The sequence below is a fragment of the Solea solea genome, chromosome 12 (genome assembly GCF_958295425.1).
Source record: "Solea solea chromosome 12, fSolSol10.1, whole genome shotgun sequence".
Classification (NCBI taxonomy): domain Eukaryota; kingdom Metazoa; phylum Chordata; class Actinopteri; order Pleuronectiformes; family Soleidae; genus Solea; species Solea solea.
In genome coordinates this window covers 24,500,379-24,524,629 of record NC_081145.1, presented here as the reverse complement: position 1 = coordinate 24,524,629, position 24,251 = coordinate 24,500,379, and the positions used below count along the sequence as shown (strand labels likewise).

The window sequence follows — 24,251 nt, the reverse complement described above, 5'->3', positions numbered from 1 at the left end:
GTTTTCTCAATAAAACTTTTGGTTGTTCTTCATTTTAAATTGTCAATACACTATTTTAACATGCAGTAAATTGTAGATAACTGCCAGATATTGAAAGTTATTCTGGCAAAAGCACTTACTCACAAACTTAGTTACTGGATGGAGATGTGTGAAAGAGAAATAGAGGAAAAACCAGTCTGGAAACTCAGCAGCAATGTTGACAATGATAGTTTATTCCGAATAAACGAGGCACACACCAACATTTAAACATCAGTTTAGTTCTGCTAGTGTGTTCACAGCTTATCGCTGCATATGTGACCTGTTTATTCTTCCGTTATGAAAGTGAGCACCGTTTTTAGTTGAGTTTACAAAGTTACGACTTACGTGGAGAAAAGTCAAGCTTGAAAAAGAACTCTCTTTCTTTATGCTGCAATAATGCAATAGACATAAAACTGATGGATGTGCACATGAACAATATAAGTAGCTTCTATAACCATCAGCACTGCAGATATTTTATAGTATGGATCTTTCCAGCACCAAACACTCGCCGTGTGTGTGTGTGTGTGTTTATTTAAATGTGGGCTTTCGTCGTAGGTGGAGAATCTGTCTGAATTAACTATTTCCTCTTGATTCACTCTTGTTTTCCAATGCAAATCTGACACACAGTCCATACACACTTGATTCCGTTGAATTGACAGAATCTCACGTTCACATTTGGGTTTTATTCAGCTGATGCCGCCGTTGCAGCCGCGGTTTCTCGCATTTGTCTTGTAAATCCTTCCAGATTTGCAGAAAATGTGAATAGCGTGCTGCGGTGAATGAGAAACAGAGCCATGTGGTTTTGATTTTCTCGGCTGACCAGCGTCCAAGTTTGTCCGTGTGCGAGAATAAGAGGGGTTGAAGAGGGAGAGAGAGAGGGCCGTGAAGAAATGTGAAAATGGCAAGGTTTCCAAACATTCTTTGAGATTTATGATGAGAACACACACCCTGCTCGCTCTTCCTCTGCTTCACCATCTACATCCCTTTGCTTCTTTCTTTCACGACCATACAGAGAGACAATAAAACAAAAACACAATTATTTCTTTGGCTGTGTACTGAAGGTGAGAGGAGGTAGCAGCTGTAGGTCAATGGAAATTTGAGATCTGATCCTGGTTCCAGGGGGAGATGAGCTGATGTCTGAGGTTGAGTTATGGTCGTAGCTGAGGCTGAGGTCATGGTTGAACTGACAGAATAGAAAAGAAAAACATTAGGTTTTGTTTTTAAAGGAGCTGAAAATAAAAAAAAGAATGATACAACATTGAAAACCTACTTCATCCCAGGTGCTTGTGTTGATGTTTTTCGTAGCCTACTGCATTGTTTGAGCCGGTGACTGTCGGTCAACAACAAACAAACAAACAAACAAACAGAACAGCATCATCACATCAGGCGGGTTCATTTTAATTTAGACAGCGTGAGGGAGTGCGGGGTTTTTTGAAGTGGTTGTCATTACCTCACTTACCTAAGTAGTCCTTGTAGTCCTTAAAGAATTTGTGCCTCAAGCTGCGACCATCTGGAAATAAAAATAAAGATATTCTACTGTATTCTCTTAGTCTGTCAGCAGGATTACTGACAAACAACTGAACTGATTTACAGGACATTTCTGAAGATCCAGCAATAGTTTCTTGTGTTTTTTTACTTTGTTTCAGACGAGGCATTCACTCCCCCAAAGACCTTCTAGTTGCTCTTACGACAAGGAGATTGTACTTTGATGATTTATTCCTTTTATTAGTCTGACTGCCGGATATTTGATCCTGTCCTTTGTCTTTCCCCTTTATGCCAACTACAGTCTCAGCCTTATTAAAGTGTCTTGAAATAAAGTAATAAATGTGATCTGGGTCTCCTGTAGCTGATGTCATGCAATCCCATCATGCAATACTTTCAAATGCTATTCAAATGTACATACCAGGCAATATTTATAAAGACAATATGTGAGGGAACCTGTCTCTTCTTGTTTTCTTAAAAAAAGTGAAAATGGTGGATAGTTGTTGTGTCTCAGGATACATTATCCAACACTGACTACTTTAATATCTTGTTTATTTTGTCGGGATACTGCAGGTTTGAAGATATTTTTAGAAGAACCAGGCCAGACCCCCGTGGTTTTTGATCAGACTGACAGAAGGATCTGTTGTTGCAAGATGAGGGTAGGAAATGATGTGTTTTCAAAGCTGTGTTACAATGATCAGTCAGCTGTTACATCAGTGTCTTACCAGAGTTGCCACGTTGTTTGATGCACTGGCCCCGGTTAGGGATTCCTGCTGCAGGGTTTCCCGGGTTGATGATGTGACACTCGTAGCCTGTGGGGCAGTGAAGAGGCTCATCTCCATCCTCAGTCGTACTGCACGCCTCAGCTGGTGGACACAACAAGTTTAAAAAGCAAGTCCTGGAAACATGACATGGAAACATGACATGGAAACATGACATGGAAACATGACATGGAAACATGACATGGAAACATGACATAGAAACCATTACGTTTCAAGCATTTCTTTTAATTTAGTTTCAATAATTCTTTGAGTAGTTGAGTGTCCACCAACTGGCCAAGTTTGAAGCTAATCTTTGAGTTGTGCTGTAGATTAAGATTAAGGCTAGGCATGAACTGATTATGGTTAAGGTTAGGAGAAATGCTTTATTTAGTCCAAATGAGACAACAAGACATATTTTCTTTAAACCTGGTGGAAATGTTGAGCGCGTACCTAAAAGTGGCAATCAACAAAGCCATGCTGTGACATTTCACAAAAAGGGCAAGAGAGACAATCAAAAGTGATGAAAAATGATTTCCCCGTCTTTTGATAGCAGACATCGCAGTTGAGTGTTCTTCACCTTGCAGAACCTCTTCAGGTCCGTCGAGCAGCCAGCCGTTCCCCCCCAACCACCGAGGCTTTGGCTGCACCAGCCAGTCCAGCACTGTTTATGACACACACACACACACACACACACACAGACAAAGCACAATGTAATCAATGTCCGATGCTCAGAGGAAAGTAAATGATGTGTCTCAGAGATGATGTGAATGCTGGATACCGCAAATAAAGTCCTATTTTCATATCCATGGTGATTAAAGCTGGTCACGATCGTGATATTCTGGGTCTGTTTTTGGTTTGCCCTGGACTCTGGATTTATAACTGCAGCAGCTGTCAGCACAGAATTATGTTAATGTGGCTTGTTTTCTTCCCAGGAAAATACTGGACTATACAAACCTTATTTTACTTCTTAGGGCTGCAATTAATGATTATTGTCATAATTATTGACTATACGATGAATGATATCTTTGTTATATAGAGCAAAGAATCCACAATATCCACATATAGGAAGCAGAAAAATCTGAGAACTTAATTTAATTATTTATAAAAAAAACACTAGACAACTGCTGATGAATGTAGTAATTGATTAATAATTGATTTATCATATAATCATTGCACCCCTAATGCCTTTGTAACTTGGATTCTGTGAAGAGGCATCTTTCAATGCCTGTTTTCAGGCCCGTGGACAGAAACAGGGGCAACCCGGTCAGATGATAACGGCCCCTTTTTTTCCCAAGCTGCTCAGCTTTCACGTACGAACAGTGTTTCTCTGTGTGTGTGGACATCTGTCTGATGCCTCTGCTGACCTGGTGGTGGCTGAACTGACTCCAGACAGGCATAGATGCAGCCGTTGTAGCAGCAACGCTTGTGCCGCTCGCACTCCGAGTCGGAGCGACAGCCCGGCACCTCGCAGGCTCGCTCCGGCAGCATCTGAGGAGGGGGTGGACACCGGTCGTTCTTCTGGTGCTGTGTGGACTGGGGGTGGTTGGGGTACTCGTAGTCCTGGGGGACAGAGACAGAGACAAATTAGTATTTTATCCTGACCCCAAACACAATCAAGTTTTTGTTTTTTACAACATAGGCATAGAAAATAGATTAGATCTACAGTTCTCAAACTGTGGTACGTGTACCGCCAGTGGTACACAAGCTTCCTCTGGCGGTACTTGGAGGAAAATCCGAAATGTCAATATTTGCACATAAATGCACATAAATGCACATTAAATGTGTTTGAAGTGACAATTCTTCTACTGGGATCATCCAAGTTCATTGATATGAGGCCTGGAACAGCAAAAGCTTGGTCACTTTTCCTCCACAAATAATTAAAACTTATTTAAAAAAAGGCTTCTTAATTAGAACTAAAACATCAAATCTGGCTCACATTGTTGGGTTTACTGTTTGATGTTACACATTTTAACCATCAGAGGGCAGCAAAGGACCTCAGTGACACTTTCCAACACAGCCAGCAGAGACAGTGAATGTTTGGTGATGGTACAGATGCCTGTCTGCTAAGATCTTGACCTGGATTTGGAAGGTGATCCACTGTGGGAACAAACACTTCCCCTGGAGAGTCTGAGAGGCAGAAAGTAGGCCACGGGACGCTGAGCCAAGCAAAGACACACTTCACTTCACACACTTCAAAAGCTGTGACTACAGAAAGTGTAGACAAAGTGCAAACATTTAACCAACCTTCACAACCTTCAAAATCTAGCCAGTTTGAGGATTTTCCTCATTAGGACCAGGCTTTGGTCTCCAAAAGGACTACCAGTGCTTACTCAGCCGCTGCACATTCAACAGTTCCCATTGGTATGGACATTATGAAGGCAGATTTTGTGGATTTACACATTTTCACACACCACGATCAGTGTCATCTTGTGGCCATTCATTGTTCTCAGTTGTGTACATATGGGAAATATTACCACAAGAAGCCCAGCTGCTCTTAACTACACAGCAGCGCTCATGTTTCCTCTTATACCATAATTTGCTTCATTGTGAGCGATTTATCAATTTATTTCACCCCTTTCTGCTAAGTGGCGAAGGCTCAGTACAATGTTTTTGTGTCCAGAACCTTGGATTTTTACCAACGCAGCCATTTTTTAAGCTGATCCCTCAACTGGATCACCCTCTCAAGTTGAATTTCCAACTTGGACAGTTGGAGCAACCTCACTTACAATCACTGCTACATTTATTGATAATTGCACTTCTGTCTAGACACAGTAAATCAGCAGTACACATAGTACTAGTCAAGGTTTGGTGCTGCAAACAATGGCTAGCCCAAGATACATGACACAAGATACATCTCAAATGGAACATGGTCAACTCAAAGGTGAAATTACTCCCAGTTCTGACTTTGGATGTAAAAGGAAATTATCTTCACTGACAGCACTGTCACATGACCGTGGTAAATATTCATCTTTACAACAGGTTACCTGTGAGCACAGTGCACACCCTGCCTACCAAGTAAAGACACAGCCCATGGCCAAGTGGAAAGGGAACTTGGCTTGTAACTGGAGGGTTACCGCAATAATATAAATACAAATGCAAGGTACGCTAGCCTGACTGAGGGATTCAATGTTCCAGACCAAACTGTACCATGATGGAAACTTTCCAAATCACAACATATCTTATCTCAAGGCACTGTCCCTAAAAATGCAAAAACCTTTACAACATGATTTTAACAGGAAGAACCCTCTGACAGAACCAGACTCAAAGATGTGCGAAAAAGATCTGCCTAGACAGGTTGGGGTGAAAGGAAAAATGGAGGACAGAAATGAGAAAGGGGAGAGAAAGGACAAGAGGGAGGTGAGGTAGAGTCAGAAGAGAAAGACCAGGAGCAGACATACAACAATTGTATTGTAAGTTTAAACACGGCTTAAATGTCATATTTATTTCTCATTTCCATATTCCCACCCGGTGCACAACCGACAGTGTTTACTGTCTCGTCTGTCAGTTCCACAAAGGAGGGGCAACAGGCAACAATTTGAGGATGTTTTAATCACAGACAGTTTATATGTGTGCTAACATGGAACAATTATTGAGGTGAATTTTCAATCTGTTTTTCTCCACAAGTGAAGGACAGATGTTTTCCCCGGGTTTAATGATCCCATTGCCTTTGTTGGGCTGTCTTCCAGTCATTTGTCATCCAGTCTAAAAACTAAAACATTGTGGTCATGCTTGTTTGTGGCATGTGTTCTGTTTCGTTGTTTTATAACAAACGGCTCTGCAGAAATCCAATTCCGGGTTTTACGATTATTTCACATGTGTGGGTGAATTTCCTTGACTCCTTTCCTTGAGCCTTTCATTTGGCTTGTTGTGGTGGATTGTCATGGTGTTCACACGGTGGTCTAGAACGGAGTGAATGGGTTGTTGTTGTTTTTTTATGTACAGTTGTACAAAATCATAATTAGATAGTAATTAGATGATTAGCTGTTGGGCTGCACACAGGCTTACTGTACGTTCTTTACAATCCACCCAGAAAAATGGAAGCAAATGTTTGGCACTGGAGGTGGTATCACACACACAATAGTGTGTTCACTTTTAACGTGAATTAAAGCGTTCTGGCAGGTGTAAGCTTAGTGGGTGGATGGTTATTTAGAGCATTTGGGAGGCATTTGGCTTATTGTGTTGCTTTTATTGCCCACAAAACTTTCCCACAACCAGTGGGAAAGTGCAACGTATTCTACCTGGATTTAGGGTCCTGAGCAAACAAAAGCTTAAAACCTGGACGACACTTAATTAATGGACACATGCATGACTACAGTTTGAAGCTAAAATGCTGATAAAACTCCAAAGGGAATAAGAAAAAATGATCAAAGCCAGAAAATCTCTTTGCTGCCAAGAGAATGGAAAGTTTGAGATTGAGTTCAGTTGGCCAGTAAAAATCAGGCCAGTGTGCCAGTACACATCAGTATCACGTTTAAGAAAACCATTTTTATATTAAAAAAAATGATTTGGTTGCTGGAAATTGTGTGATTGTTTCCTGCAATCTTTTTTATATATACATTTACAGTTTTTAACTTGAGCTCCTTGCCTCTAGTCGACAGAGAAAATGTTCATTTAAGTTTTCATACGATGTAAAATATTTATTCACTGAATTTTTTATGTACTTGTCCAAATCCATTTGTTCTGGTTGAGTGTTTTTATATCTTCCAGTGAAAGATTGAATATTTGGCACAGTTTGACACAGACCAAGTTTGTGCCCTCGTTGGCTTGTCCTCAAAAGCAATTCTGTGCTGTGCTCCCAAATAAAACTTGTGTGTTGTCGTAACCTTTTCCACACTGCTTGCAAGATGCCTGATACTAAGATGGAAACAACAAGCTCTTCCATCTTTCTCCCAATGGATCAGGGATATAATGCATTTCTCAAAACTGGAGAAAATAAAGTACACACTATGAGGTTCATTTCAGAACTTTACTGTACATATGGAGTCTCTTTCTATAGCAATAATAGTAGTTTGATTAACATTTCCTTAGTGTGTATGGAACATTGACCTGTCATCGAGTGTGCAGATACACCTTCTCTCTGGGCATAAACCTAAAAAATCAATACTAAAATATATACTTTAAAAGTCTTGTTTTGGTAATGTGTCTTTTAATATGTCAGCGTTGTGTTTATAGCTTGTTTTGTTGCCCCCAAGTGACCAAAACATTACACTCTTTTGTCTTGAAAAATTTAATTCTAATAAGCTTTAACCAATTGAACTCGGACTCCACTTCTTTCATTGCCTTCATTCATGGCCCGTCGGGAGATAAGTGAGAGCCGTGAGGCCTCTGAGTTCACGGCGTCTCCTGCTACTCTCAGATTCATGAATGAGTCCGCTGTGATTGCATAATGACATAATGGCAACTGCTGTCCCCCCTTGTCTTATATCCGATCCGTCTCCAACAAAAGGTCAAGTGTGCCCTTCCTGTTTATGCAAGCGTGTGTGTGTGTGTGATTTTGAATGGTGACGAGTGCAAGATAACTTTGCACAGTGCCTTTCATGTTTTTCGGCTTATATGTTTTGTCCTTCATTGTCTCTGCGTGTGATTCGGGCTCTTACTGGAACCGCCTCACTCTTCTCTGCTCATGTGTTTGTAAGCCAGAAGGTTTGCCATGTACAGTACCTCATCACACAATCCTGCACACATCTCTCTGATGTCCCACATTGTTTATTTACACTCCTGTCTGCCAGGCTGCTCTCCCGCAGAGACGCTGCCAGCGCCGCGGGCCCGTGTGTGATGTTCATATCTGTCTGTGGGCATGTGCCACCCCCCACCCCCCTCTGTCTGTCTCTGTCTGCAACACTGTCACTATCTCTCTTCCTTTTTTTTTGATTTTTTTTACTCCACTTCCTCTCTTGATTGATCTTAATTCTTTACTCTTTGTGCTCTGTGGTTTATGGGGAGTGAGTGGGGAGAAGAAGCCCTGTAATGGTCTGGGATCAAGCCATTCCACATGGGCAGATTCCTCCCTTTGTACCAGGATACACATGGCTACTCAGTAGATTTTTTAACATGTCTGACTGAAATAGGAAAAAACTGAAGTAACACACCCAGATAACGCAACAGGGAAACAAAAATACTTCTTCATGAACATTTAGGCGGGTAAAGTTGGATGCAAGTCGGCCTGGATGCTCTTCGCATGTGCCACAGTTTTTAGACAGACGAGGAGGCCGACTAAGTTAATGGATGGTAGGAAAACTCAGGATGGAGCTTGACATAATAACCACTATAGTCATAGTCGAGCTATGGTTTGCACATGACTTAACTGCATATGGAAACATACTGAGTGATACACACACACTTTGACCCTGCTTTGACCTGGTATTAACATCCCCTCTACGGGATCAGATCTTGAGGTAAATCTGAGCACTCCCAATCTGCCCTGAATGCATCCTCAGATCTGAACACAAAACCACATTCAGAGGTGGTTTAAGGATGCATGTGGCCACGTATGCCATGTTTAGACTGCAGCACAAATCAGATTTTTCAGCATATCCAGATTATATCTAGCTTGTTTGTTTGCTAAAGAACACACAACATCCAAATTTTCCAACGCTGATTCAAAACCACATAAGGAGGGGATTTCGTAGCGATTTTGATCGGATTTTTACAGATCCATTTCAATCTGAACATCAATTATAATTTTTTTTTACTCTAATCAGCAGTAATATGTTAATTTCTATGCAGCCACCACCAGTTGTAAAATCTTATTTCATGTTACAGTGGCGTGTGTAGAGCTTTGATTCCCTCATCTCCCCCTGACTCTCTCTCTCTCTCTCTGTCACTCGCAAGGATGCAAACACACACCGACACGAACATGTTGACATCAGTCATGTCTGTACAGACTGACTTTCATGCTAAACAGACATAACGTCACATAATACCAGGTGTGATCAACCAAACTTAGCATTAACTAGCATTAACTGACCTCTACTCATGTGGTGCATAAATGAGGCAAAAACTGTGTTCTTCTGCACAAGTGTCAGCTCAGATCTCACACTAAACGAAGTAGCTCGCAGCTCACAGCTCGCAGCACACATCTGGTTATAGCTTTTGAATTGTCAGGACTCATTTCCCCGTCGCTGTGCCAGCAGTCACTTTGACGGAGAGATAGACCGACGTGCAGATGGAGAAAGACACAGCTGCGTGGCAAAACGCGCAGCCTGTAAATCTGTTCAGTACAAAAGTTTTGATGACTTATGCTGGGAAACATGCTGATAGACAAACAGGTATCGATGCACAGCTGGGGGAAAAGCCTTTGTGTCAAACTGTGAGATGTAGACAAGCAGAAATGTGGTTTAGAACAGAGGTTCTCCAACTTTTTTTACCCAGCACCACCTGAGAAAATATGAAATACAGAATACTACGGATTTTCACCGGAGGCAGATTTATTCCCAATAAGATAATTTGCTCTCTCATCATCCTCCTCTTCCTCACATATACTTCACACACACTGGTATAGTGACATTAGATTAGGATGGAGCGAGAGATAAGGTGATTCAGCTCCACTCTGATCACATACCCTTGTAAATACAATAGAACAGTATTTCTGATTTTCCTCCAAGTACCACCAGACGGCACACGGTGGTGTAGTGGTTAGCACTCTAGGTAAATTGGACACTCCAAATTGACCATAGGAGTGAGTGTGAGAGTGAATGGTTGTTTGTCTCTATCTGTGTGTGGCCCTGCGATGGACTGGCGAACTGTCCAGGGTGTACCCCGCCTATCGCCCGATGTAGCTGAGATTGGCACAGCACCCCCCGCGACCCTCTGGTGGAGGATAAAGCGGTAGATGATGACTGACTGACTGACCACCAGACGGAGCTTGCGTACCACTGGTGGTACACGCACCACAGTTTGAGAACCATGGGTTTGGACAACAGGATGGACACAGAGAAAATCAGAATATAGGGAGTGGACAAAAAGCAAGTATTTACAGATGAATGTCTGACTCTAGTATAGAGTTAGATTGATTTTTGACATTTGCCATTGGCCTATAATTACTTTTCAAGTAAGTTTACACATTTTTTGTTTTCAGGACCTTGATAAAGGCTGCAGAAAACTTTATTTTATTCTAAAGTTTATAGTTTAATGTTCAAGTTTTTTCATTACAAGTTCCATGTATTCAAAAGCAATTCCATGTGTCGTTTGTAATTATCAAGCTCTTATATTTTATTTGACAAGGGGGAGAAAAAATGTCTGCATCATACATCAGCACTGAATTCTGAAGATTGGTATTTGAATCAGCCACAGAAAAACCCAATCGGCCTCTACTCTCGTCAGTGTTGCAGCCTCTGGAACCATGTTGTGGTTTTTAAACATTATGTCTCATATATATGGATATGTTCTTTAATGTAACGTAAGATACAATTATAAGATAATTTATAGGGCTGCAACTAATGATTATATTCATAACCGATGAACCGAGTACTTTGTTAAAAATGTTGATCAATGTTTCTCAAACGTGGAAATGATGACATTGTATTTGTCCACAAACCAAAATGATTCAGTTTTACTGATTTCTTTGTCGTTTGGATCAAAGAAACCAGAAAAGATTCCCGTTTAAGAAGCTGAAAAGTTGGAAAACTTTTTTAAGTTTTAATTCTAAAAAAAACAAAACAAAAAAAACATTAAAACCTATTAATCCTACGTCTAAGTCTCACATTATTGTCTGGAATTAAGACTCATCTAATGTGCAGAATATTGAAGTTTCTATGAAATGCATATATATATATATATATATTTGTGTATTTGTTCAATAATCAGTGTGCTCATCATCAAAACTTACAAACTCTCTGCAGCCAAAGGTTGAAAAGTTTTTCATCATGTTAACAAATCTAAACTCTAAACTGTCACTGTGTGTAATCCCACACACATCTCCCTGAACTGAAATCCCTCATGCACTTCATGAACTCAACTGAGCTTGTTATTGACATTGTTCACATTTTAAATTGGCCTCACCGAGTATTAAAACATTAGCAACAACTAAAAACCGAGGTTACATTTTGACATAACTCTTGAACTTGCTGAACCTGACTCAGTTCAAGCAGCTGGTGATGATTCAGTCAGTCTGACACTTCTCTCGACGCAGATCGTGGAAGAATGAACTCCGCTCCGCTCTTGCTGTTACAAGTCAGTGTGCCATCAAAGTGATTTAGGAGCTGTTGTGCGTGTTGTTATGCGTTTTTGTCACCAACGTTTAATTGAATCCAAATACTTTGACTTTCCCTCCGCCAACAAAGTTCACTTGGAATTTGGGATTCTATTAGGGGGAAAGAAAAGCACACAACTAAAAGTGTTTACTCTCACATGCTGGGCGTGAGCAGGCATTTAAACAGTCAATGACTGCCAAAACTGGATTTGTCCCGCATTCTTACAGATCCATTAAAACACATTCTTCACATGCTGCACTCAAAGTCATCACATTTAACACAGATTTTCAACCAACTTCAGTCACTTCTAACCCTGTTTGATTAAAAACACAATTTCAGAATGAGTTTTTCTGTCATTTAAAAATATCCAGCGTCTTAAAAGCTTCACATTTGCCTCAGCCTTTGGTACAGGAAGTTTACGTGTTTCTGAGCATCTGCAGAGCCTCTGTCTTAAAAACCAGGTGCCGTCAGAGAAGTGCAGGAAGTGAAGGAAACTGTTAAGATTCATGATGGCAGCCTCGAAAACGTAGTGCATGCCCTAACAGGTGTTTAGGAGTGGTTGTAATTATTATGATTATATGCCACAAGCCTTTTCTCTTGGAAATGCAAAGAGGACATTAGGAGAGTGCTACAGTCACTTAATCTCAAATTATTAGAAATGACCAGATTATCAAGTGTGAAAAAGTTCATTATATTTCATATTTTAAAGTAATACGCAACAATTGAGAAGATTTAAATATCAACTTGGCAAAAATGCCCCTGTGACCACCAAATACCAAGATTCTTGAAAAGTGTTTCCAGTTTTGGAAGTTTGTGGTTTATATTGGCTCATATGAGGTAAAAAAGTTGTGTTTGTACAAATGAAAATAACAATTTTTGCTTAAAATCTATTCTTGTCTTTTTTACGTGTTCCTGAACCAGAGATGAAGATTTAACTGGACTTGTGGTAAACTCTGACATGGACCAGCTGATCTCAGTATTTCTGTCATTTTAATGGGTTGTTACTAATGTTTTTTTGATGAAACTATGTCACATGATTTGTATGTAATAATAATAATAACCATTTTTTTGGGGGGTTTTGCCGTTATCATATTTTACTCTAGTGTACTGCTGCTGTTGCTTTGGTCCGTCCTGAAATTCAATCACTTCCTGTGTGCAGCTGTGTGACACTGCATCTTAACGGTGCTATACTGAGAAACAGAGTCATGTGGCGCTGATGTGCGTTGTGTGAACTCATTTGAAAATGGTTTGATTTAAAACAGTCTCTATTCAAGCATTGACTGATTTGAATTCAATGTGCATTCATGACATCTTACAAAAGAATGGAGGACAGGTAGTGAGCATGCTGGTGGTCTGTGATTTGTTTGAAATTGTTCAAAAGTTTCATCCATTCTGCAGTGCAGCGCCTACATGGAATAATTCCCTGACTATAATTTATCTTTCTGCACGTCCGTGGTGTTATGAATGAGATTGAGTGTGTGTTTGTGGAGGAGGTGGTGAAGAAAAAATGAAAGATGCAGTGATGAAAACGTTCAAAGGATAAAAAAAAAAAAAACAGAAGAAGAAAGAAATCCCGACAAACTCCACACGCACAGCCGTGTCAGCATGTTCCAATTACAGCGGCTTTGAAGCAGAGTCCAGTGAGATGGTGCCTTTGGCCCATCCTGTCAGCGGGTGGAGACGAGAGGAGGAGATTTAGGAGAGGGGAAAACATGGGGCGAGGTACTGAGAGAGGCACATGGGTGAGGGGGGAGAGAGAAAGCAGGCCGGAGAGAGGGTGAAAGGGTAACTCCATCATACGAGAACGGCTGAGAATGAGAGGAAGCGGGAGCAAGAAGAAGAGTGAGCAAGGACATTAAACCAGAATCAGAAATTAAGAACATGGAAGCATGAGAGGCCACACAGGGAGGTGGAAAGTAAGAGGAGGCACCGTGCTACACTGAACTGTTGTTAGCGATGATCAATCAGCTACACTGAGCCGAGTTAACAAGCAGGGGCCCAGTTCCTGTCCTAATAATCCACTACACCCACAGAGGTAGAACATGGAGTGTGTGCTCCTCAGTTACTCATATGGGAATCTGAAAAATCACAGACTTATTCCAACCTGTTGCACTTTCAGCTCTTCATCACAACTTAAAACAAACCTCAACGTCTTTACTGTCCGTGTAGATTTTTCACGCTTCAACATCAAAGCATTCAGTCTGTTGCCATACTGTTTTTCCAGTGGTGAAGAAGAAAACATGTATAAAAGTATTACAGCCGTGTTGCAAGTACTCAGTGGTTTAATCTACGGTTTATTATTTTTGTTATAAAGCTCTGTTTTTTTTACTATGATTCTGGTCGGTCCAGTTACAAAATCATGATATTATAAAATGTGTTCAATCGTAAAAAGATCCATGTTTAGGAACTAGAGACATCTAATGGTGAGACTGCAGATTGCCTCTGTTAAGTTAATGTTTTTAAGTTATACACATGATTATGGACAGCATATTACATTTATACCAATAAACCCTTAACTTTTAATCTTCAAACTTAAGAATATTAGCCTTTTTTAATATAGTATTTGTTTAATGTTAAGTGAATATGCTGTTAAAAGACACTTAAAACGTTACTCTTTACGCCACTTGTTCACAAGTCTTTGCACTGTTCCTTTAACTGCAGAGCTTGAGTGAAGTTAATTGCACTCCTGCTCTTTATGAATGAACACGCTTTCAGCTCCGGGGTCAACTCGACCACATCTCACCTTGGATACAAAACTGCTCTCACAGTGTGAAAGTCGTCCCTGTAACACAGTCGCGATTGTACTGAACAATAGCGTGTGAGCTTTCACCTACTTCCACTGTGGAGGCCAGGCCGTACAATTCAAAAGAGAAGTAGAGTAGAGATAAGAGAATAAACATTTATTTATTTATTTATTTATGATGTGCAAAATCAGAGGTGACACCATGCAGTTACCAGCAGCCCCCACCTTATGGTTGAGTCCTCTTTTCCTGATTCTCCTGGCATCACTTCTTGTGGAGAGGACCAACAGGGAGAGCAGCAGCAGCAGCACCACAGAGTCCGGCATGGTCTGTGTCCTCTGCTCCTCAAACTTAAAACAGTCTCTGTGCGTATTCCTTCTCCTCCCTTCCTGTCTTACAGAGAGAGAGAGAGAGAGAGAGGTATTATTCCTTCTTCTTATTCCAAAGTTTCCCCCTCTAGTTGTCCTCTGTTGCGGTGCCTTTGCAGTTGGAGGAGTAACTCGGCGGGGTTCATGTGCAGCCTGAGATTACACAAGCCCCTCTCTCTCCCTTCAACAGGACCTGCCTTTATATCTGCCTGAGAAAAAAGTCCAGGGCAGAATGACAAAAGTAGAGGGAAGGAGGGAAGGGAAGGGGGGGGGGGAAGTATACAGAGGCAGGGAAATAAAGAGGAGTTGAAGAAGGAGTGAAAATGGAGGGAAAGGGAGACACGGCAGCTGTTTGTGCATCAGCGCTTTAGGAGCTGAGAGAGTCTGCTGGCATGGCATGCACACATGTCTCACTGGGAGAGAGGAGAGGAGGTTAAAGGAGGGAGGGGAGAGCGTTGGAAAGGGCACTGAGAGAGAGAGAGAGAGAGAAAACTTCCCCCTTTGCCCCCTTGTTGCATCTCACAGCACATCTGGTGATCTTCACGTGGATTTGACAGAGTTTTGTCATTGTGTGCACGGTTGGGACGTACGGTATTTTATATCCTGTGTTTTGTTGCAGTGTGGGGGGGGGGGGGGGAATAAATGGCTTGTGCATGGTAAGTGTTGAAAATACTGTCCAACATCCGTGTTTACATTCCTGATTATAGTTAGTGATGGAATATGAGTGATTTATAATACGGCGTTGTATTCCCTGCATGGGAATAAAAGACCACGACACACCTGAATGAGGATAAATGTGTGTGTGTGCACTCCCGTGTCTGTGTGTTTGGACGAGGACGGAGGGTGATTTCAGTGGCAATGACCCATAAAGAATGAAAGTATGTGGCATGTTCGAGGGGACAGGGGGGCCTCTCTCTCTCCTTCTTTTCTCTCCCCATCTTCTTTCTTTTACACGTATCTCACAAGTTACACTCCAAAAGTAGGACATCTGCCCCCACCTTACAACTAAGCCCTTCTCTCCTTCCTCTCTCTCTCTCTCTCTCTCTCTCTGTCTCTCTCTCTGTCTCTCTTACCATTCTGTCTTGCACCAAAAGAGAGCGAGAGAGAGCGAACGAGAGCGAGAGAGAGCGAGAGAGAGCGAGAGAGAGCAAGAGAGAGAGAGAGAAAGAATTCAAAGCCCGCACAAATCTCAGTCATTATTAGTTTTACAGGAGCGGGGCTTATGTCACTGGGAGGCCCCCGGCTTCACTTACACAAAAGGCAGAGTAAAAAGAAAAAAGAGAGGGAGGGAGGGGAAAAAGGGCAAGGAGGGGTAGGAGGGGGGGTTGTATACTGAATAGAAGTGTAAAAGAGGGCTGGTATTTTCATGATAAATGATCATTTCCTCTCCTGTTACTACTGTATGCAGTAAAGCATGTTATACTGGGTCAGTGAGGGCCAAATTTAAAACTTGATGAGTTAGCACTAAACAAGTACTAGGATCCCAGTACTTAATCCTTAATTCATTATTCTTTTAGCATTAGCAAATAACATAACTCTACATTGTATATGTTTGTCACTAAATGACCAATTGCAATGTTAGTGACCATAATATATTTGCTTAGGTGACTTCCTGCCCGGCATTGCTCTGCTTTCACGCCCATGATTCACAGATTAGGAATATTCATTTGTATAATAATTTTAGGCAGAACAGCATAAACAGTGATATTGTTAGTATATTGTTATTATTATAACAATTGATCGATTAATCAACTTATTTCAAGTATTGCAAATGATTTCATGTCTGTACTGCAAATACTGATGATTTTGTCTTTGTACCTTCATCTATATTCTACATTGATTGACAGTCTGTCATTATGTTTATCTTCAATGTGCTAATGTGGTTTGATTCCTTGTGTGGTTGTTTGGGGTCCTTTAATTTGAATAAAATGTGTCCACAAATAAGTCTGACAGAAAAAAATTCACTGTGTATTTTATCTTGATTTATCGTCATCTTCCAAAACACCTAATCCTAAAAAAAGCTTCAGTTCTTAAGAGAAACAAAAATGCATCTGCACAGTCTCCAGCCGCCGTGAGCAGATACTGCAAATCATTCTGCTTCCTTCCTTAATCTGTAAAGTAACAACTGCATTCTTATTAAACACTCATAGTACACATGAAAGGACGAAGGCGACATAACTCATCTCACAGGACATGGCGTCCAGCTGCTGTTTGTACAGTGAACACGAGGAACACGTGTGAATCTAGAAAATTCTTTAAAGAGCGACTCTCCACTCAAAAACAGACAGACATTGTTTTTATCTGTGAGACACATTCTCTGGAGGCAAAGATGCTCTGCTGCTGCTGCTGCTGCTGCTGCTACTGCTGCTTCTGCTGCTGCTGCTGCTGCTGCTTCTGCATGGTTCAGCATTTCTACTCTCTGATGGTCAAGACTAATTCCTGTCTCTGCCTCGTGGTGTAGTACTTGATAGTTGTCCAGTGAGGTGTGGATCAGCGACCACAGCGACCCACAAATACCATATGTTTGATAATAAAGATCAGACTCTGCATCTGGATGGAATATGTGAAGTTTGTGTTGACAGTCTACAGTTTGGTGTCTATACACTTACTCTGTATGTGTATATATACACACACACACACACACACATTTGTATTTAAATATACATACACCTGCAACTCATAAGGGTTGCTACAACTTTGTGCCACCATATACAACTCTTTATTTGTGGATAATATTTAATGAACACTGTGGCTCAAATGGTTGTGTAACCCTCTCCAAACTGATACATGTCAATGACTTAGTTTCTCATCTTTTGTTCTGGCAGTAATCAAGCCTGGGTGGGGCTAATGAAATTTTACTCAGCTTTCCAAAATAAAATAAAATAAAAATGTGGTGAATAATCACACTTAATTCATGATTTAACAAAAGTTTAAAAACTGCTATCTTTGTCTGATATTAAAATGTGTTTGATGATCTAAAACAGTTAAGTGTGACAAAGAAAAAGCAAAAACAGAACAAATATGTAAGGGGACAAATACTTTTTCACAGCATTGTATATATGAGAGCGATACACACTTCTAGGTCATTCAACATAATGTTTATATGCTAAGTTATCATCCGATTAACAGTCGAGTGAAATAGGTTAAAATAGGTTACCAGTAAAAGCAGTCCAGGTGTCCAAAAGTCCAAAAACAGGCAAAGTTTCAATCCAAAATATCAAGACTGGGTAACACACTAGAAAACTATCTTGAGGGTAACGAGACACAGGTGTGTCTAATTAATTAGGGGCGGAGCAGTCAATCAACACAGGTGGAGAAGACGTTACAGCTCATGCTTGACAGGTAGTTAAAATGGTCTAATACAGGTGTAAATGGACAGACAGCAGACCAACAGGTGGTCAGATCCCACTTTTCCAAAATATGGTTACTTTTGGTTAATGAACCCCTCCCTCCACCCACTAAGTTGCCACTTGGTACAACCCTATTGTCTGTGCTAATGTCAACACAGACAAATGCAACAAAGCAGTTTTTAGCAATCATGTTGTTAGTTCATGTTAACCGTCATCAAGTCTGCGTTCTGGCAAGCGTCTAACTGTGGGAAGTCAGTTGCAAGCTTAGGGTTGTATGGTCATGTACACGGTATGCATCAGTAATCTTTCACAAACACAGCTGCCACACAACCACAGTATGAACTCATCTTTATTCCCCCTGTCAACTTTTTGCCGCTTGGACGTCAGTCAAGCCAGAAAACAGGTCACATTAATCCAGGAAAAGCAACTTCAGGCGTCGCATGGAGGGAAAAGATAAACCAGCAGGTCGACAACTTGTGGACCTGGAGCTCTGAGACAATTTGTTCTTGTCAGATTTATTTCTCGAGGCCACAAACTTTGCCTCCTTTGAAAAAACAAGCAAACCAAACATTCATCCAGTGATTCAAAGGTTATATTTATACTCCAACAGTACACAGCCACTTTCTTAAGTTTTTCTAAAAGGGGAACTTGAGTGGGGAGCCATAAAAAACATTTGGTAATTAGCAATAACCACAGAGTACAGCTGAGGCCGATTGGAATGTTAATGTTAGTTTTATTGGTTCTGGGTCATAAAAGAAGCTGTCAGACAACTTGAAGTTTTTACCTAATGGTGCTGTTACCAATCATCCTAAGGGGAACACAAACATCTGAACCAAACTTGTTTAAAATCTATCCCAAAGCTGTTTAAAATGTGTGCGTCCAGAACAAAGTGGTGTAACGTCATTCATCCTATTTTATTGTCACTTTAATGATTATTAGCATACCAAACTGGTGGGCCACTCTTGTGCCATTGTGCTGAAACTCGGAGCAGCCGCTTGTCAAAGCCATTTTTTCCAAATGAGGGCTGTCACATGAGGTCAGAGGGCAGCATGTAGGGTCAGGGGTTAGCTGCATTTGGTTGGTACAAAATAAGCTGCCGGATTTGAAGACGGCGGTGAAGTCTGTTGACGTCACATTTTATCGGCTCAGCTTGGTTTGGAACCGAAGGTACCAAAAAAAAACACTAGCTAAACACTAGCTACTATCACTAATGGAAGAGTCAAGTGTCACTGAACTGCATTGTGGGTCCATTAACCGTAACCAATCAAATCATGTATGTGTTTTACTGTGAGGCAACAGTGCTAACTACTACTAACCACCGCACCACCATGACGCCCAGTTAGCAAAGTTCTACGCAAGTATGGCTACTTCCTGTCTAGACGAGCTACTTCCTGTCGGTACACATTACAGCAGTTTTGGGAATTTTAAATGCAATAATGTTATATTTAGTTTCTGTGGTTACTCTTAAAACATAAATACACATTAGTGGTTAAGGTAAGGGTTAGTGTAAGGGTTTCTTCTCTCATTTTATGGCCACAACTTTCCAAATCAATAGTGGTAACAGGAAGTAGCCGTGTAGAACAAATTGTGTTAGAGCCGGTAGAGAGAGTCTGGTGTAATTTACTTAAATTAATTCTACTACTCACATGTAATTTCATCCAACACCATTATGCCAAATAAGTAAGGAGTCTCCTCGCCCCGATCTTTACTGCACCTCTGACTTATGCAGTTCATTCAAAACTAATTTTCTTTCTATATTATACGTTCTATTTCACAAGCAATAAAAAAATCCCTTTGCTCTGTTTTATTGTCTCACACTTAAAAAGGTTCAGCGAGCATTAGCTGAATCCCGTCATTTGGTTTTTAATGCTCGTCTGATAGAACGTAAAACCTCGAGCAGCTGAGGAGGGAAGATAAATCTCTCATTTAATGGCTGTTGTAGGATGTGAGTTTGTCTTTTTGTGCATTTTGAGTGTCGATGCAGAACACACACACACACACACACACATGCACATATGGTGTGGATGCACATAACATCAAGACTGTGCTGTGGATTTATTTGTCTATGAAGAGACAGGAAGAGCAGGACTGGCGCCATCTGCTCCGCTTTACTGGACTATTAAGGTCAACAAAGAGATGGAAAAGTTCCTATAGTGGTAATATAAACTGATAGTGTGCTTCTGCAACTATACTTAATATTTTTATGTTTGAAATATGAAGTGCCATTGTCCTTAAGTGTATGTGAAATATGGCAACACAATGGCCTTGGTGAATTAAAGGGAGACAGCTGTTCAAAGATGCGGGCTGGAGCTCACTGATGGAAAACAGAGAAGATGAGGAATATCGTGTGTGTGAATGGAACCAAAAAAAGTAAAGAAGAAACGGAGATGGGCTGATAAAGGATGAGATAAAGAGGGCTTCATGTAGACCAAACATCCCTCTGCTCCCACTTTACTGTTTACCAGGAACCTTTAAGTTTAACATTTGGTGATTTTCCCAGAATGTTCTGAGAACCAGAAAGTGTCAGCTGGGATTACAGCAAGAGAAGCTTTGCTTCCTTTAAAATGTCATGAAATAAATGGTCCAATATGTACTGTTCATATTTACATTTCATCATTTCATTTCATTGACAGTGTTGTAGAAATCAACACGACACCATAGCCTTTTCTGTCTCAGTCCTGTGCGGAGTTTGCTAAGCCTATTTAAATCCGTAAAAACCCTATTATAGCATTTACTTCTTTCAGATTTACATAATTATTGCATTTCCTTTTTTCTTACATTCATTTATAATTTATGTATAAATAACTGGGCCTGAAATCGGCTTCCCCTGTTTCACAGACCAGCATTAGTCAATGGTTTAAATATAAAGGACATTTGTTCGTCTTTAAATGTTAAATGACAGTTTTCATACAAAACTTTTTTTTCACATAAAAAAATGAAATGCTTTGTTTTTTTTTACTTGCTCACAAAGTCGAAATAAAGGTTCTTTATTGGGTGAGGTTGGGGACTTTTCACCAAACAAATGAAGAAAATTGTGAATTATACTAATATAGACTTATATAAACACAGACAAATTGTCATGTTGTTGTCTAAAGCGATAACCTGTGCCACAGCGCAGTTCTGGAGGTGGTGTGTCGGTCTTGTTAGTTATGCTCATTAAGCCAAACCCCCATGAAGTTACACTAATTGACTGTAATTGTCTTTCATGGCTTTTCTCTTCTCCTCTGGCAGTCAGAGCCACACTCCGTTTCAACTGTAATTCCTGTGTGATTGTCCTTTTGTCCTCTAATGACTCGAGCCAGCTCAAACTGTAACTGTAAGAAGGTTTCCTCAGAATACAATCATTTCTTCTCTTCTCTAATTCTCTTTATCGTCATTCATCTCCCCGTGTTCACCCCCAGTTTTAAGTTTCCTTGTCTTCATACTTTCTCCCAGCTGGTTTCTCCTTTTTCCACATGTATTGATCGTGTGCCTTCTTCTCTCTTTACCCCTCCTATTTATTTTTTCCTCTCTTCTCTCACTCCTCCCTTGCTCACACTTCTTTGAACTTAGGTAGTCGTGCAACATTCCTTAACATGACCCCCACAGTCCATGACCCCACAGTGGAATAAGGGGATCCACTTTGGCGTCAAAGTGAATGGTAGGTGCTTCATTAGGTCCTGTCAGACTTCAAAGATCTTCCTATGCTCTCTGCTTTACTCTAGTTCCACAGTTCTAAAACTGTGGTACGTGTACCACCAGTGGTACCAAAGGTACTGGTCTAGTTGATGCTGACAGAGCTGAATGTAGACAGTCTCATGTCCCTGTGCCAGTACAGTACATCAACCTTTGAGTAGAGACTAAGTTGTTATATTGGAGGCTGTACCTTTATCATTAAAGGTCCAGTGTGTAAGAATTAGTGACATCTAATGGTGAGACTGCATATTGCAACAATCTCCCCCTTCCCCAAGCATGAACTACGAACTACGGTGGCTTTCACATTCCAGAAATAATGTTGGTCCCATCCCTGTTTGCATAGTAAAAAAAGACACCTTCAAGCTGGTTTGTCCTTTTTTGGCTCATGTAGAACCATGGGGGCCCAAAATTGGGGCCTCTGTAAAACAAGGTTAACTAAAAGCGTTATTGAAAGGTTAAATTAGGTTTTATTTTAAATCGTTAAGTCAGGTAGCCTGACAAGTTAACCGCTTACTTAAAAAAATAAAGTTGAGGAGACATCCCGAGATTTAGTTGCTATGAATCCTGTTCTTATGATGCAAGTCCAATCAGAAGTGTCTATCATTGGACACACCTCTTACACTTACACTTCACCCACAGTTATTTTAAAACTACTGAACGCTAGGGTTTGTAAATCTGGAGAAACTTAAAGAGCGGTCCTTTTTAGCTGCACTTTCTTCCATTTTTCCATGACTGGCTTTTTAAACTCTGGCTATCATTTCCATTACAGTGGTTTATGCTTCTCCAGCTTGTTGTGGAGTCTGGAGTTGTGTGCCGTGAAAGCACAGACAGGCAGGGTGTGATATTCACGGGTCGGATGTTGTCTGGAAAATATAAGCCAGTGCATAATAACTCATTGCTGTTTTACTTACAACGATTGGTTTGTCTTTACTGTGTTGTGAGGGGATTGTAGAGACAAATTAGGCAACTCTAGCTTTAGTGTAAATGTCGTCTGAACTTAAAGTCACAAATCTCTCTCTCCAGAGCCAGAGTAAACCATAGCACAGTGTACTCCTCACGATGAGTCAATTTAGTGGCCCATTTAAAACGACTATACTTCAAGGTCGAGAGGGAAAACTCGCGCCCATATTAGAGAGTTACTATTCAAGGATGTTTATTCATTCACCGGCTCCACGAATAAAACACTGTTTTACCTTCGAGTTTGCCCTTAAGTGGTGTTTAAGTTCAGATTTACAGCACAGTCAGAGCCTTTACTTCACTGTTTGTGCTCTGTAAATATGGGTTTAGGGATTTCAGGGCTGGCAATTAAAAGATCAGACTTCCTCATGGATCAGGTAACAGTTAATGTTGGAACTTCAGAGTCTCTCCCTCTCTCGCTCTATGTGTGTGTGTGTGTGTGTAGAGTCTCTATAAAACATCTTTGTTCCTGTCTGACTGATCAAAGCTCTGTGGTATTTTGTCACCAGCTCTGTTGTTGTGGTACGTTTTCTTTTCTGTAGTCTCTTTGGTGTGTACGTGTGTTCATGTGTGTGTGTGCATCTGTGCGCTTTCATGTCTTTCCCTGCAGTGGGGATTTCACTGTTTGTAAACCTGGGTTTACAGTTTGTTATTGCAGATTTATGGAGAGTGACGCGTTTATTTATTCTTGTTCTATGTGCTGAAGATGTTTATCTGCCGCCTCTCTGCTGGTGGATCGGGCTTATATGGAAGCTCATTTTCTCTATGGTTGCACATACCAAACATTCTGTTACAGATTCTCGCTCAGATTCAGGCTACACTGTGGGACACGACGTGGAGAAAAATTCATTGAGCCATGTAGAGCTTATTTTGCTTTTTCATGTCTGTAATTGAGAACTTCTGGTCACTTCTGAGACGCTTACAAAAATATCAGAGCAAATTAAAAATGTTCACGCTTAATTTTTAAAGATATTAATCTGTAAAACTGAAAGTTAGAGCTCTACTTATTTCCTAAATTCCTCCATTTTCTCAGTATCTGCATTTATCTACATTTTATTTAGCTCAGCCCTGCAGCTGAGGTTGCATATGCAATGTCATTATATCCCCACTGGAGGGCGCTATAGTCACAATTTCACTGTTCCATGCATGTCACCTGTGCAACACATAATTAACAAAAGAAAAGAAATAAAGAGTGACTTTTTTTCACCTTTTAAATTAATTTAAAATTCATTATTTTTTAATAGTGAATTATACACACATTTATTTTGCCTATGAATGACCTAAAATCATAGTATATACACTTTAATAAACTAAACAAAAACATTTTAATTAATAGCATGTTACAGAGTAGAAATCACTGAAGTATAGGAAGGTGCATGCGCTGAATTAGAAAAATCCAAAACCAACCCAACACCATTAATTCACTTTGCTTCAAAGCCTCCGACCATAGTCTATATTAAAATTATACAAATATACAGAATAAAATACAGAATTTATACAAATATTACAGAATTTAGAGATGCTGAAGCTGAACCATCCACCATAATCACCTGCAGACGATAAAGACCTCAGAACTCAACTGTCAAACATCTCTCTCTCCATCAAACCATCCATCTGAACTCAACATCCACCATCAGGAGAAACCAATGCTCCATCTTTCACACATGTGTTACATTGTGGCTTTGACACAATTCACTGCAACACAGCA

General features: G+C 40.5%; 1 protein-coding gene across 2 annotated transcripts; it reads right to left on the bottom strand.

Moving 5' to 3' along the window:
• Window positions 1-191: 191 nt before the first annotated feature.
• Window positions 192-14,978, bottom strand: wfdc1 (WAP four-disulfide core domain 1). Of its 2 annotated transcripts, none has more exons than XR_009241862.1 (7): window positions 14,421-14,978; window positions 3,626-3,821; window positions 2,839-2,922; window positions 2,226-2,366; window positions 1,469-1,528; window positions 1,289-1,348; window positions 192-1,201 (listed from the first exon to the last, which is right to left on the bottom strand). XR_009241862.1 is itself a non-coding variant. In XM_058645621.1 (7 exons), exons 1-6 carry the CDS (start codon window positions 14,517-14,519, stop codon window positions 1,290-1,292), a joined length of 630 nt encoding a protein of 209 aa, XP_058501604.1. In that variant the 5' UTR covers window positions 14,520-14,978; the 3' UTR covers window positions 192-1,201; window position 1,289. The 2 variants fall into 2 exon arrangements, 1 of the variants encoding a protein (XP_058501604.1); XM_058645621.1 differs by having other exon boundaries at window positions 1,478-1,528.
• Window positions 14,979-24,251: the final 9,273 nt, after the last annotated feature.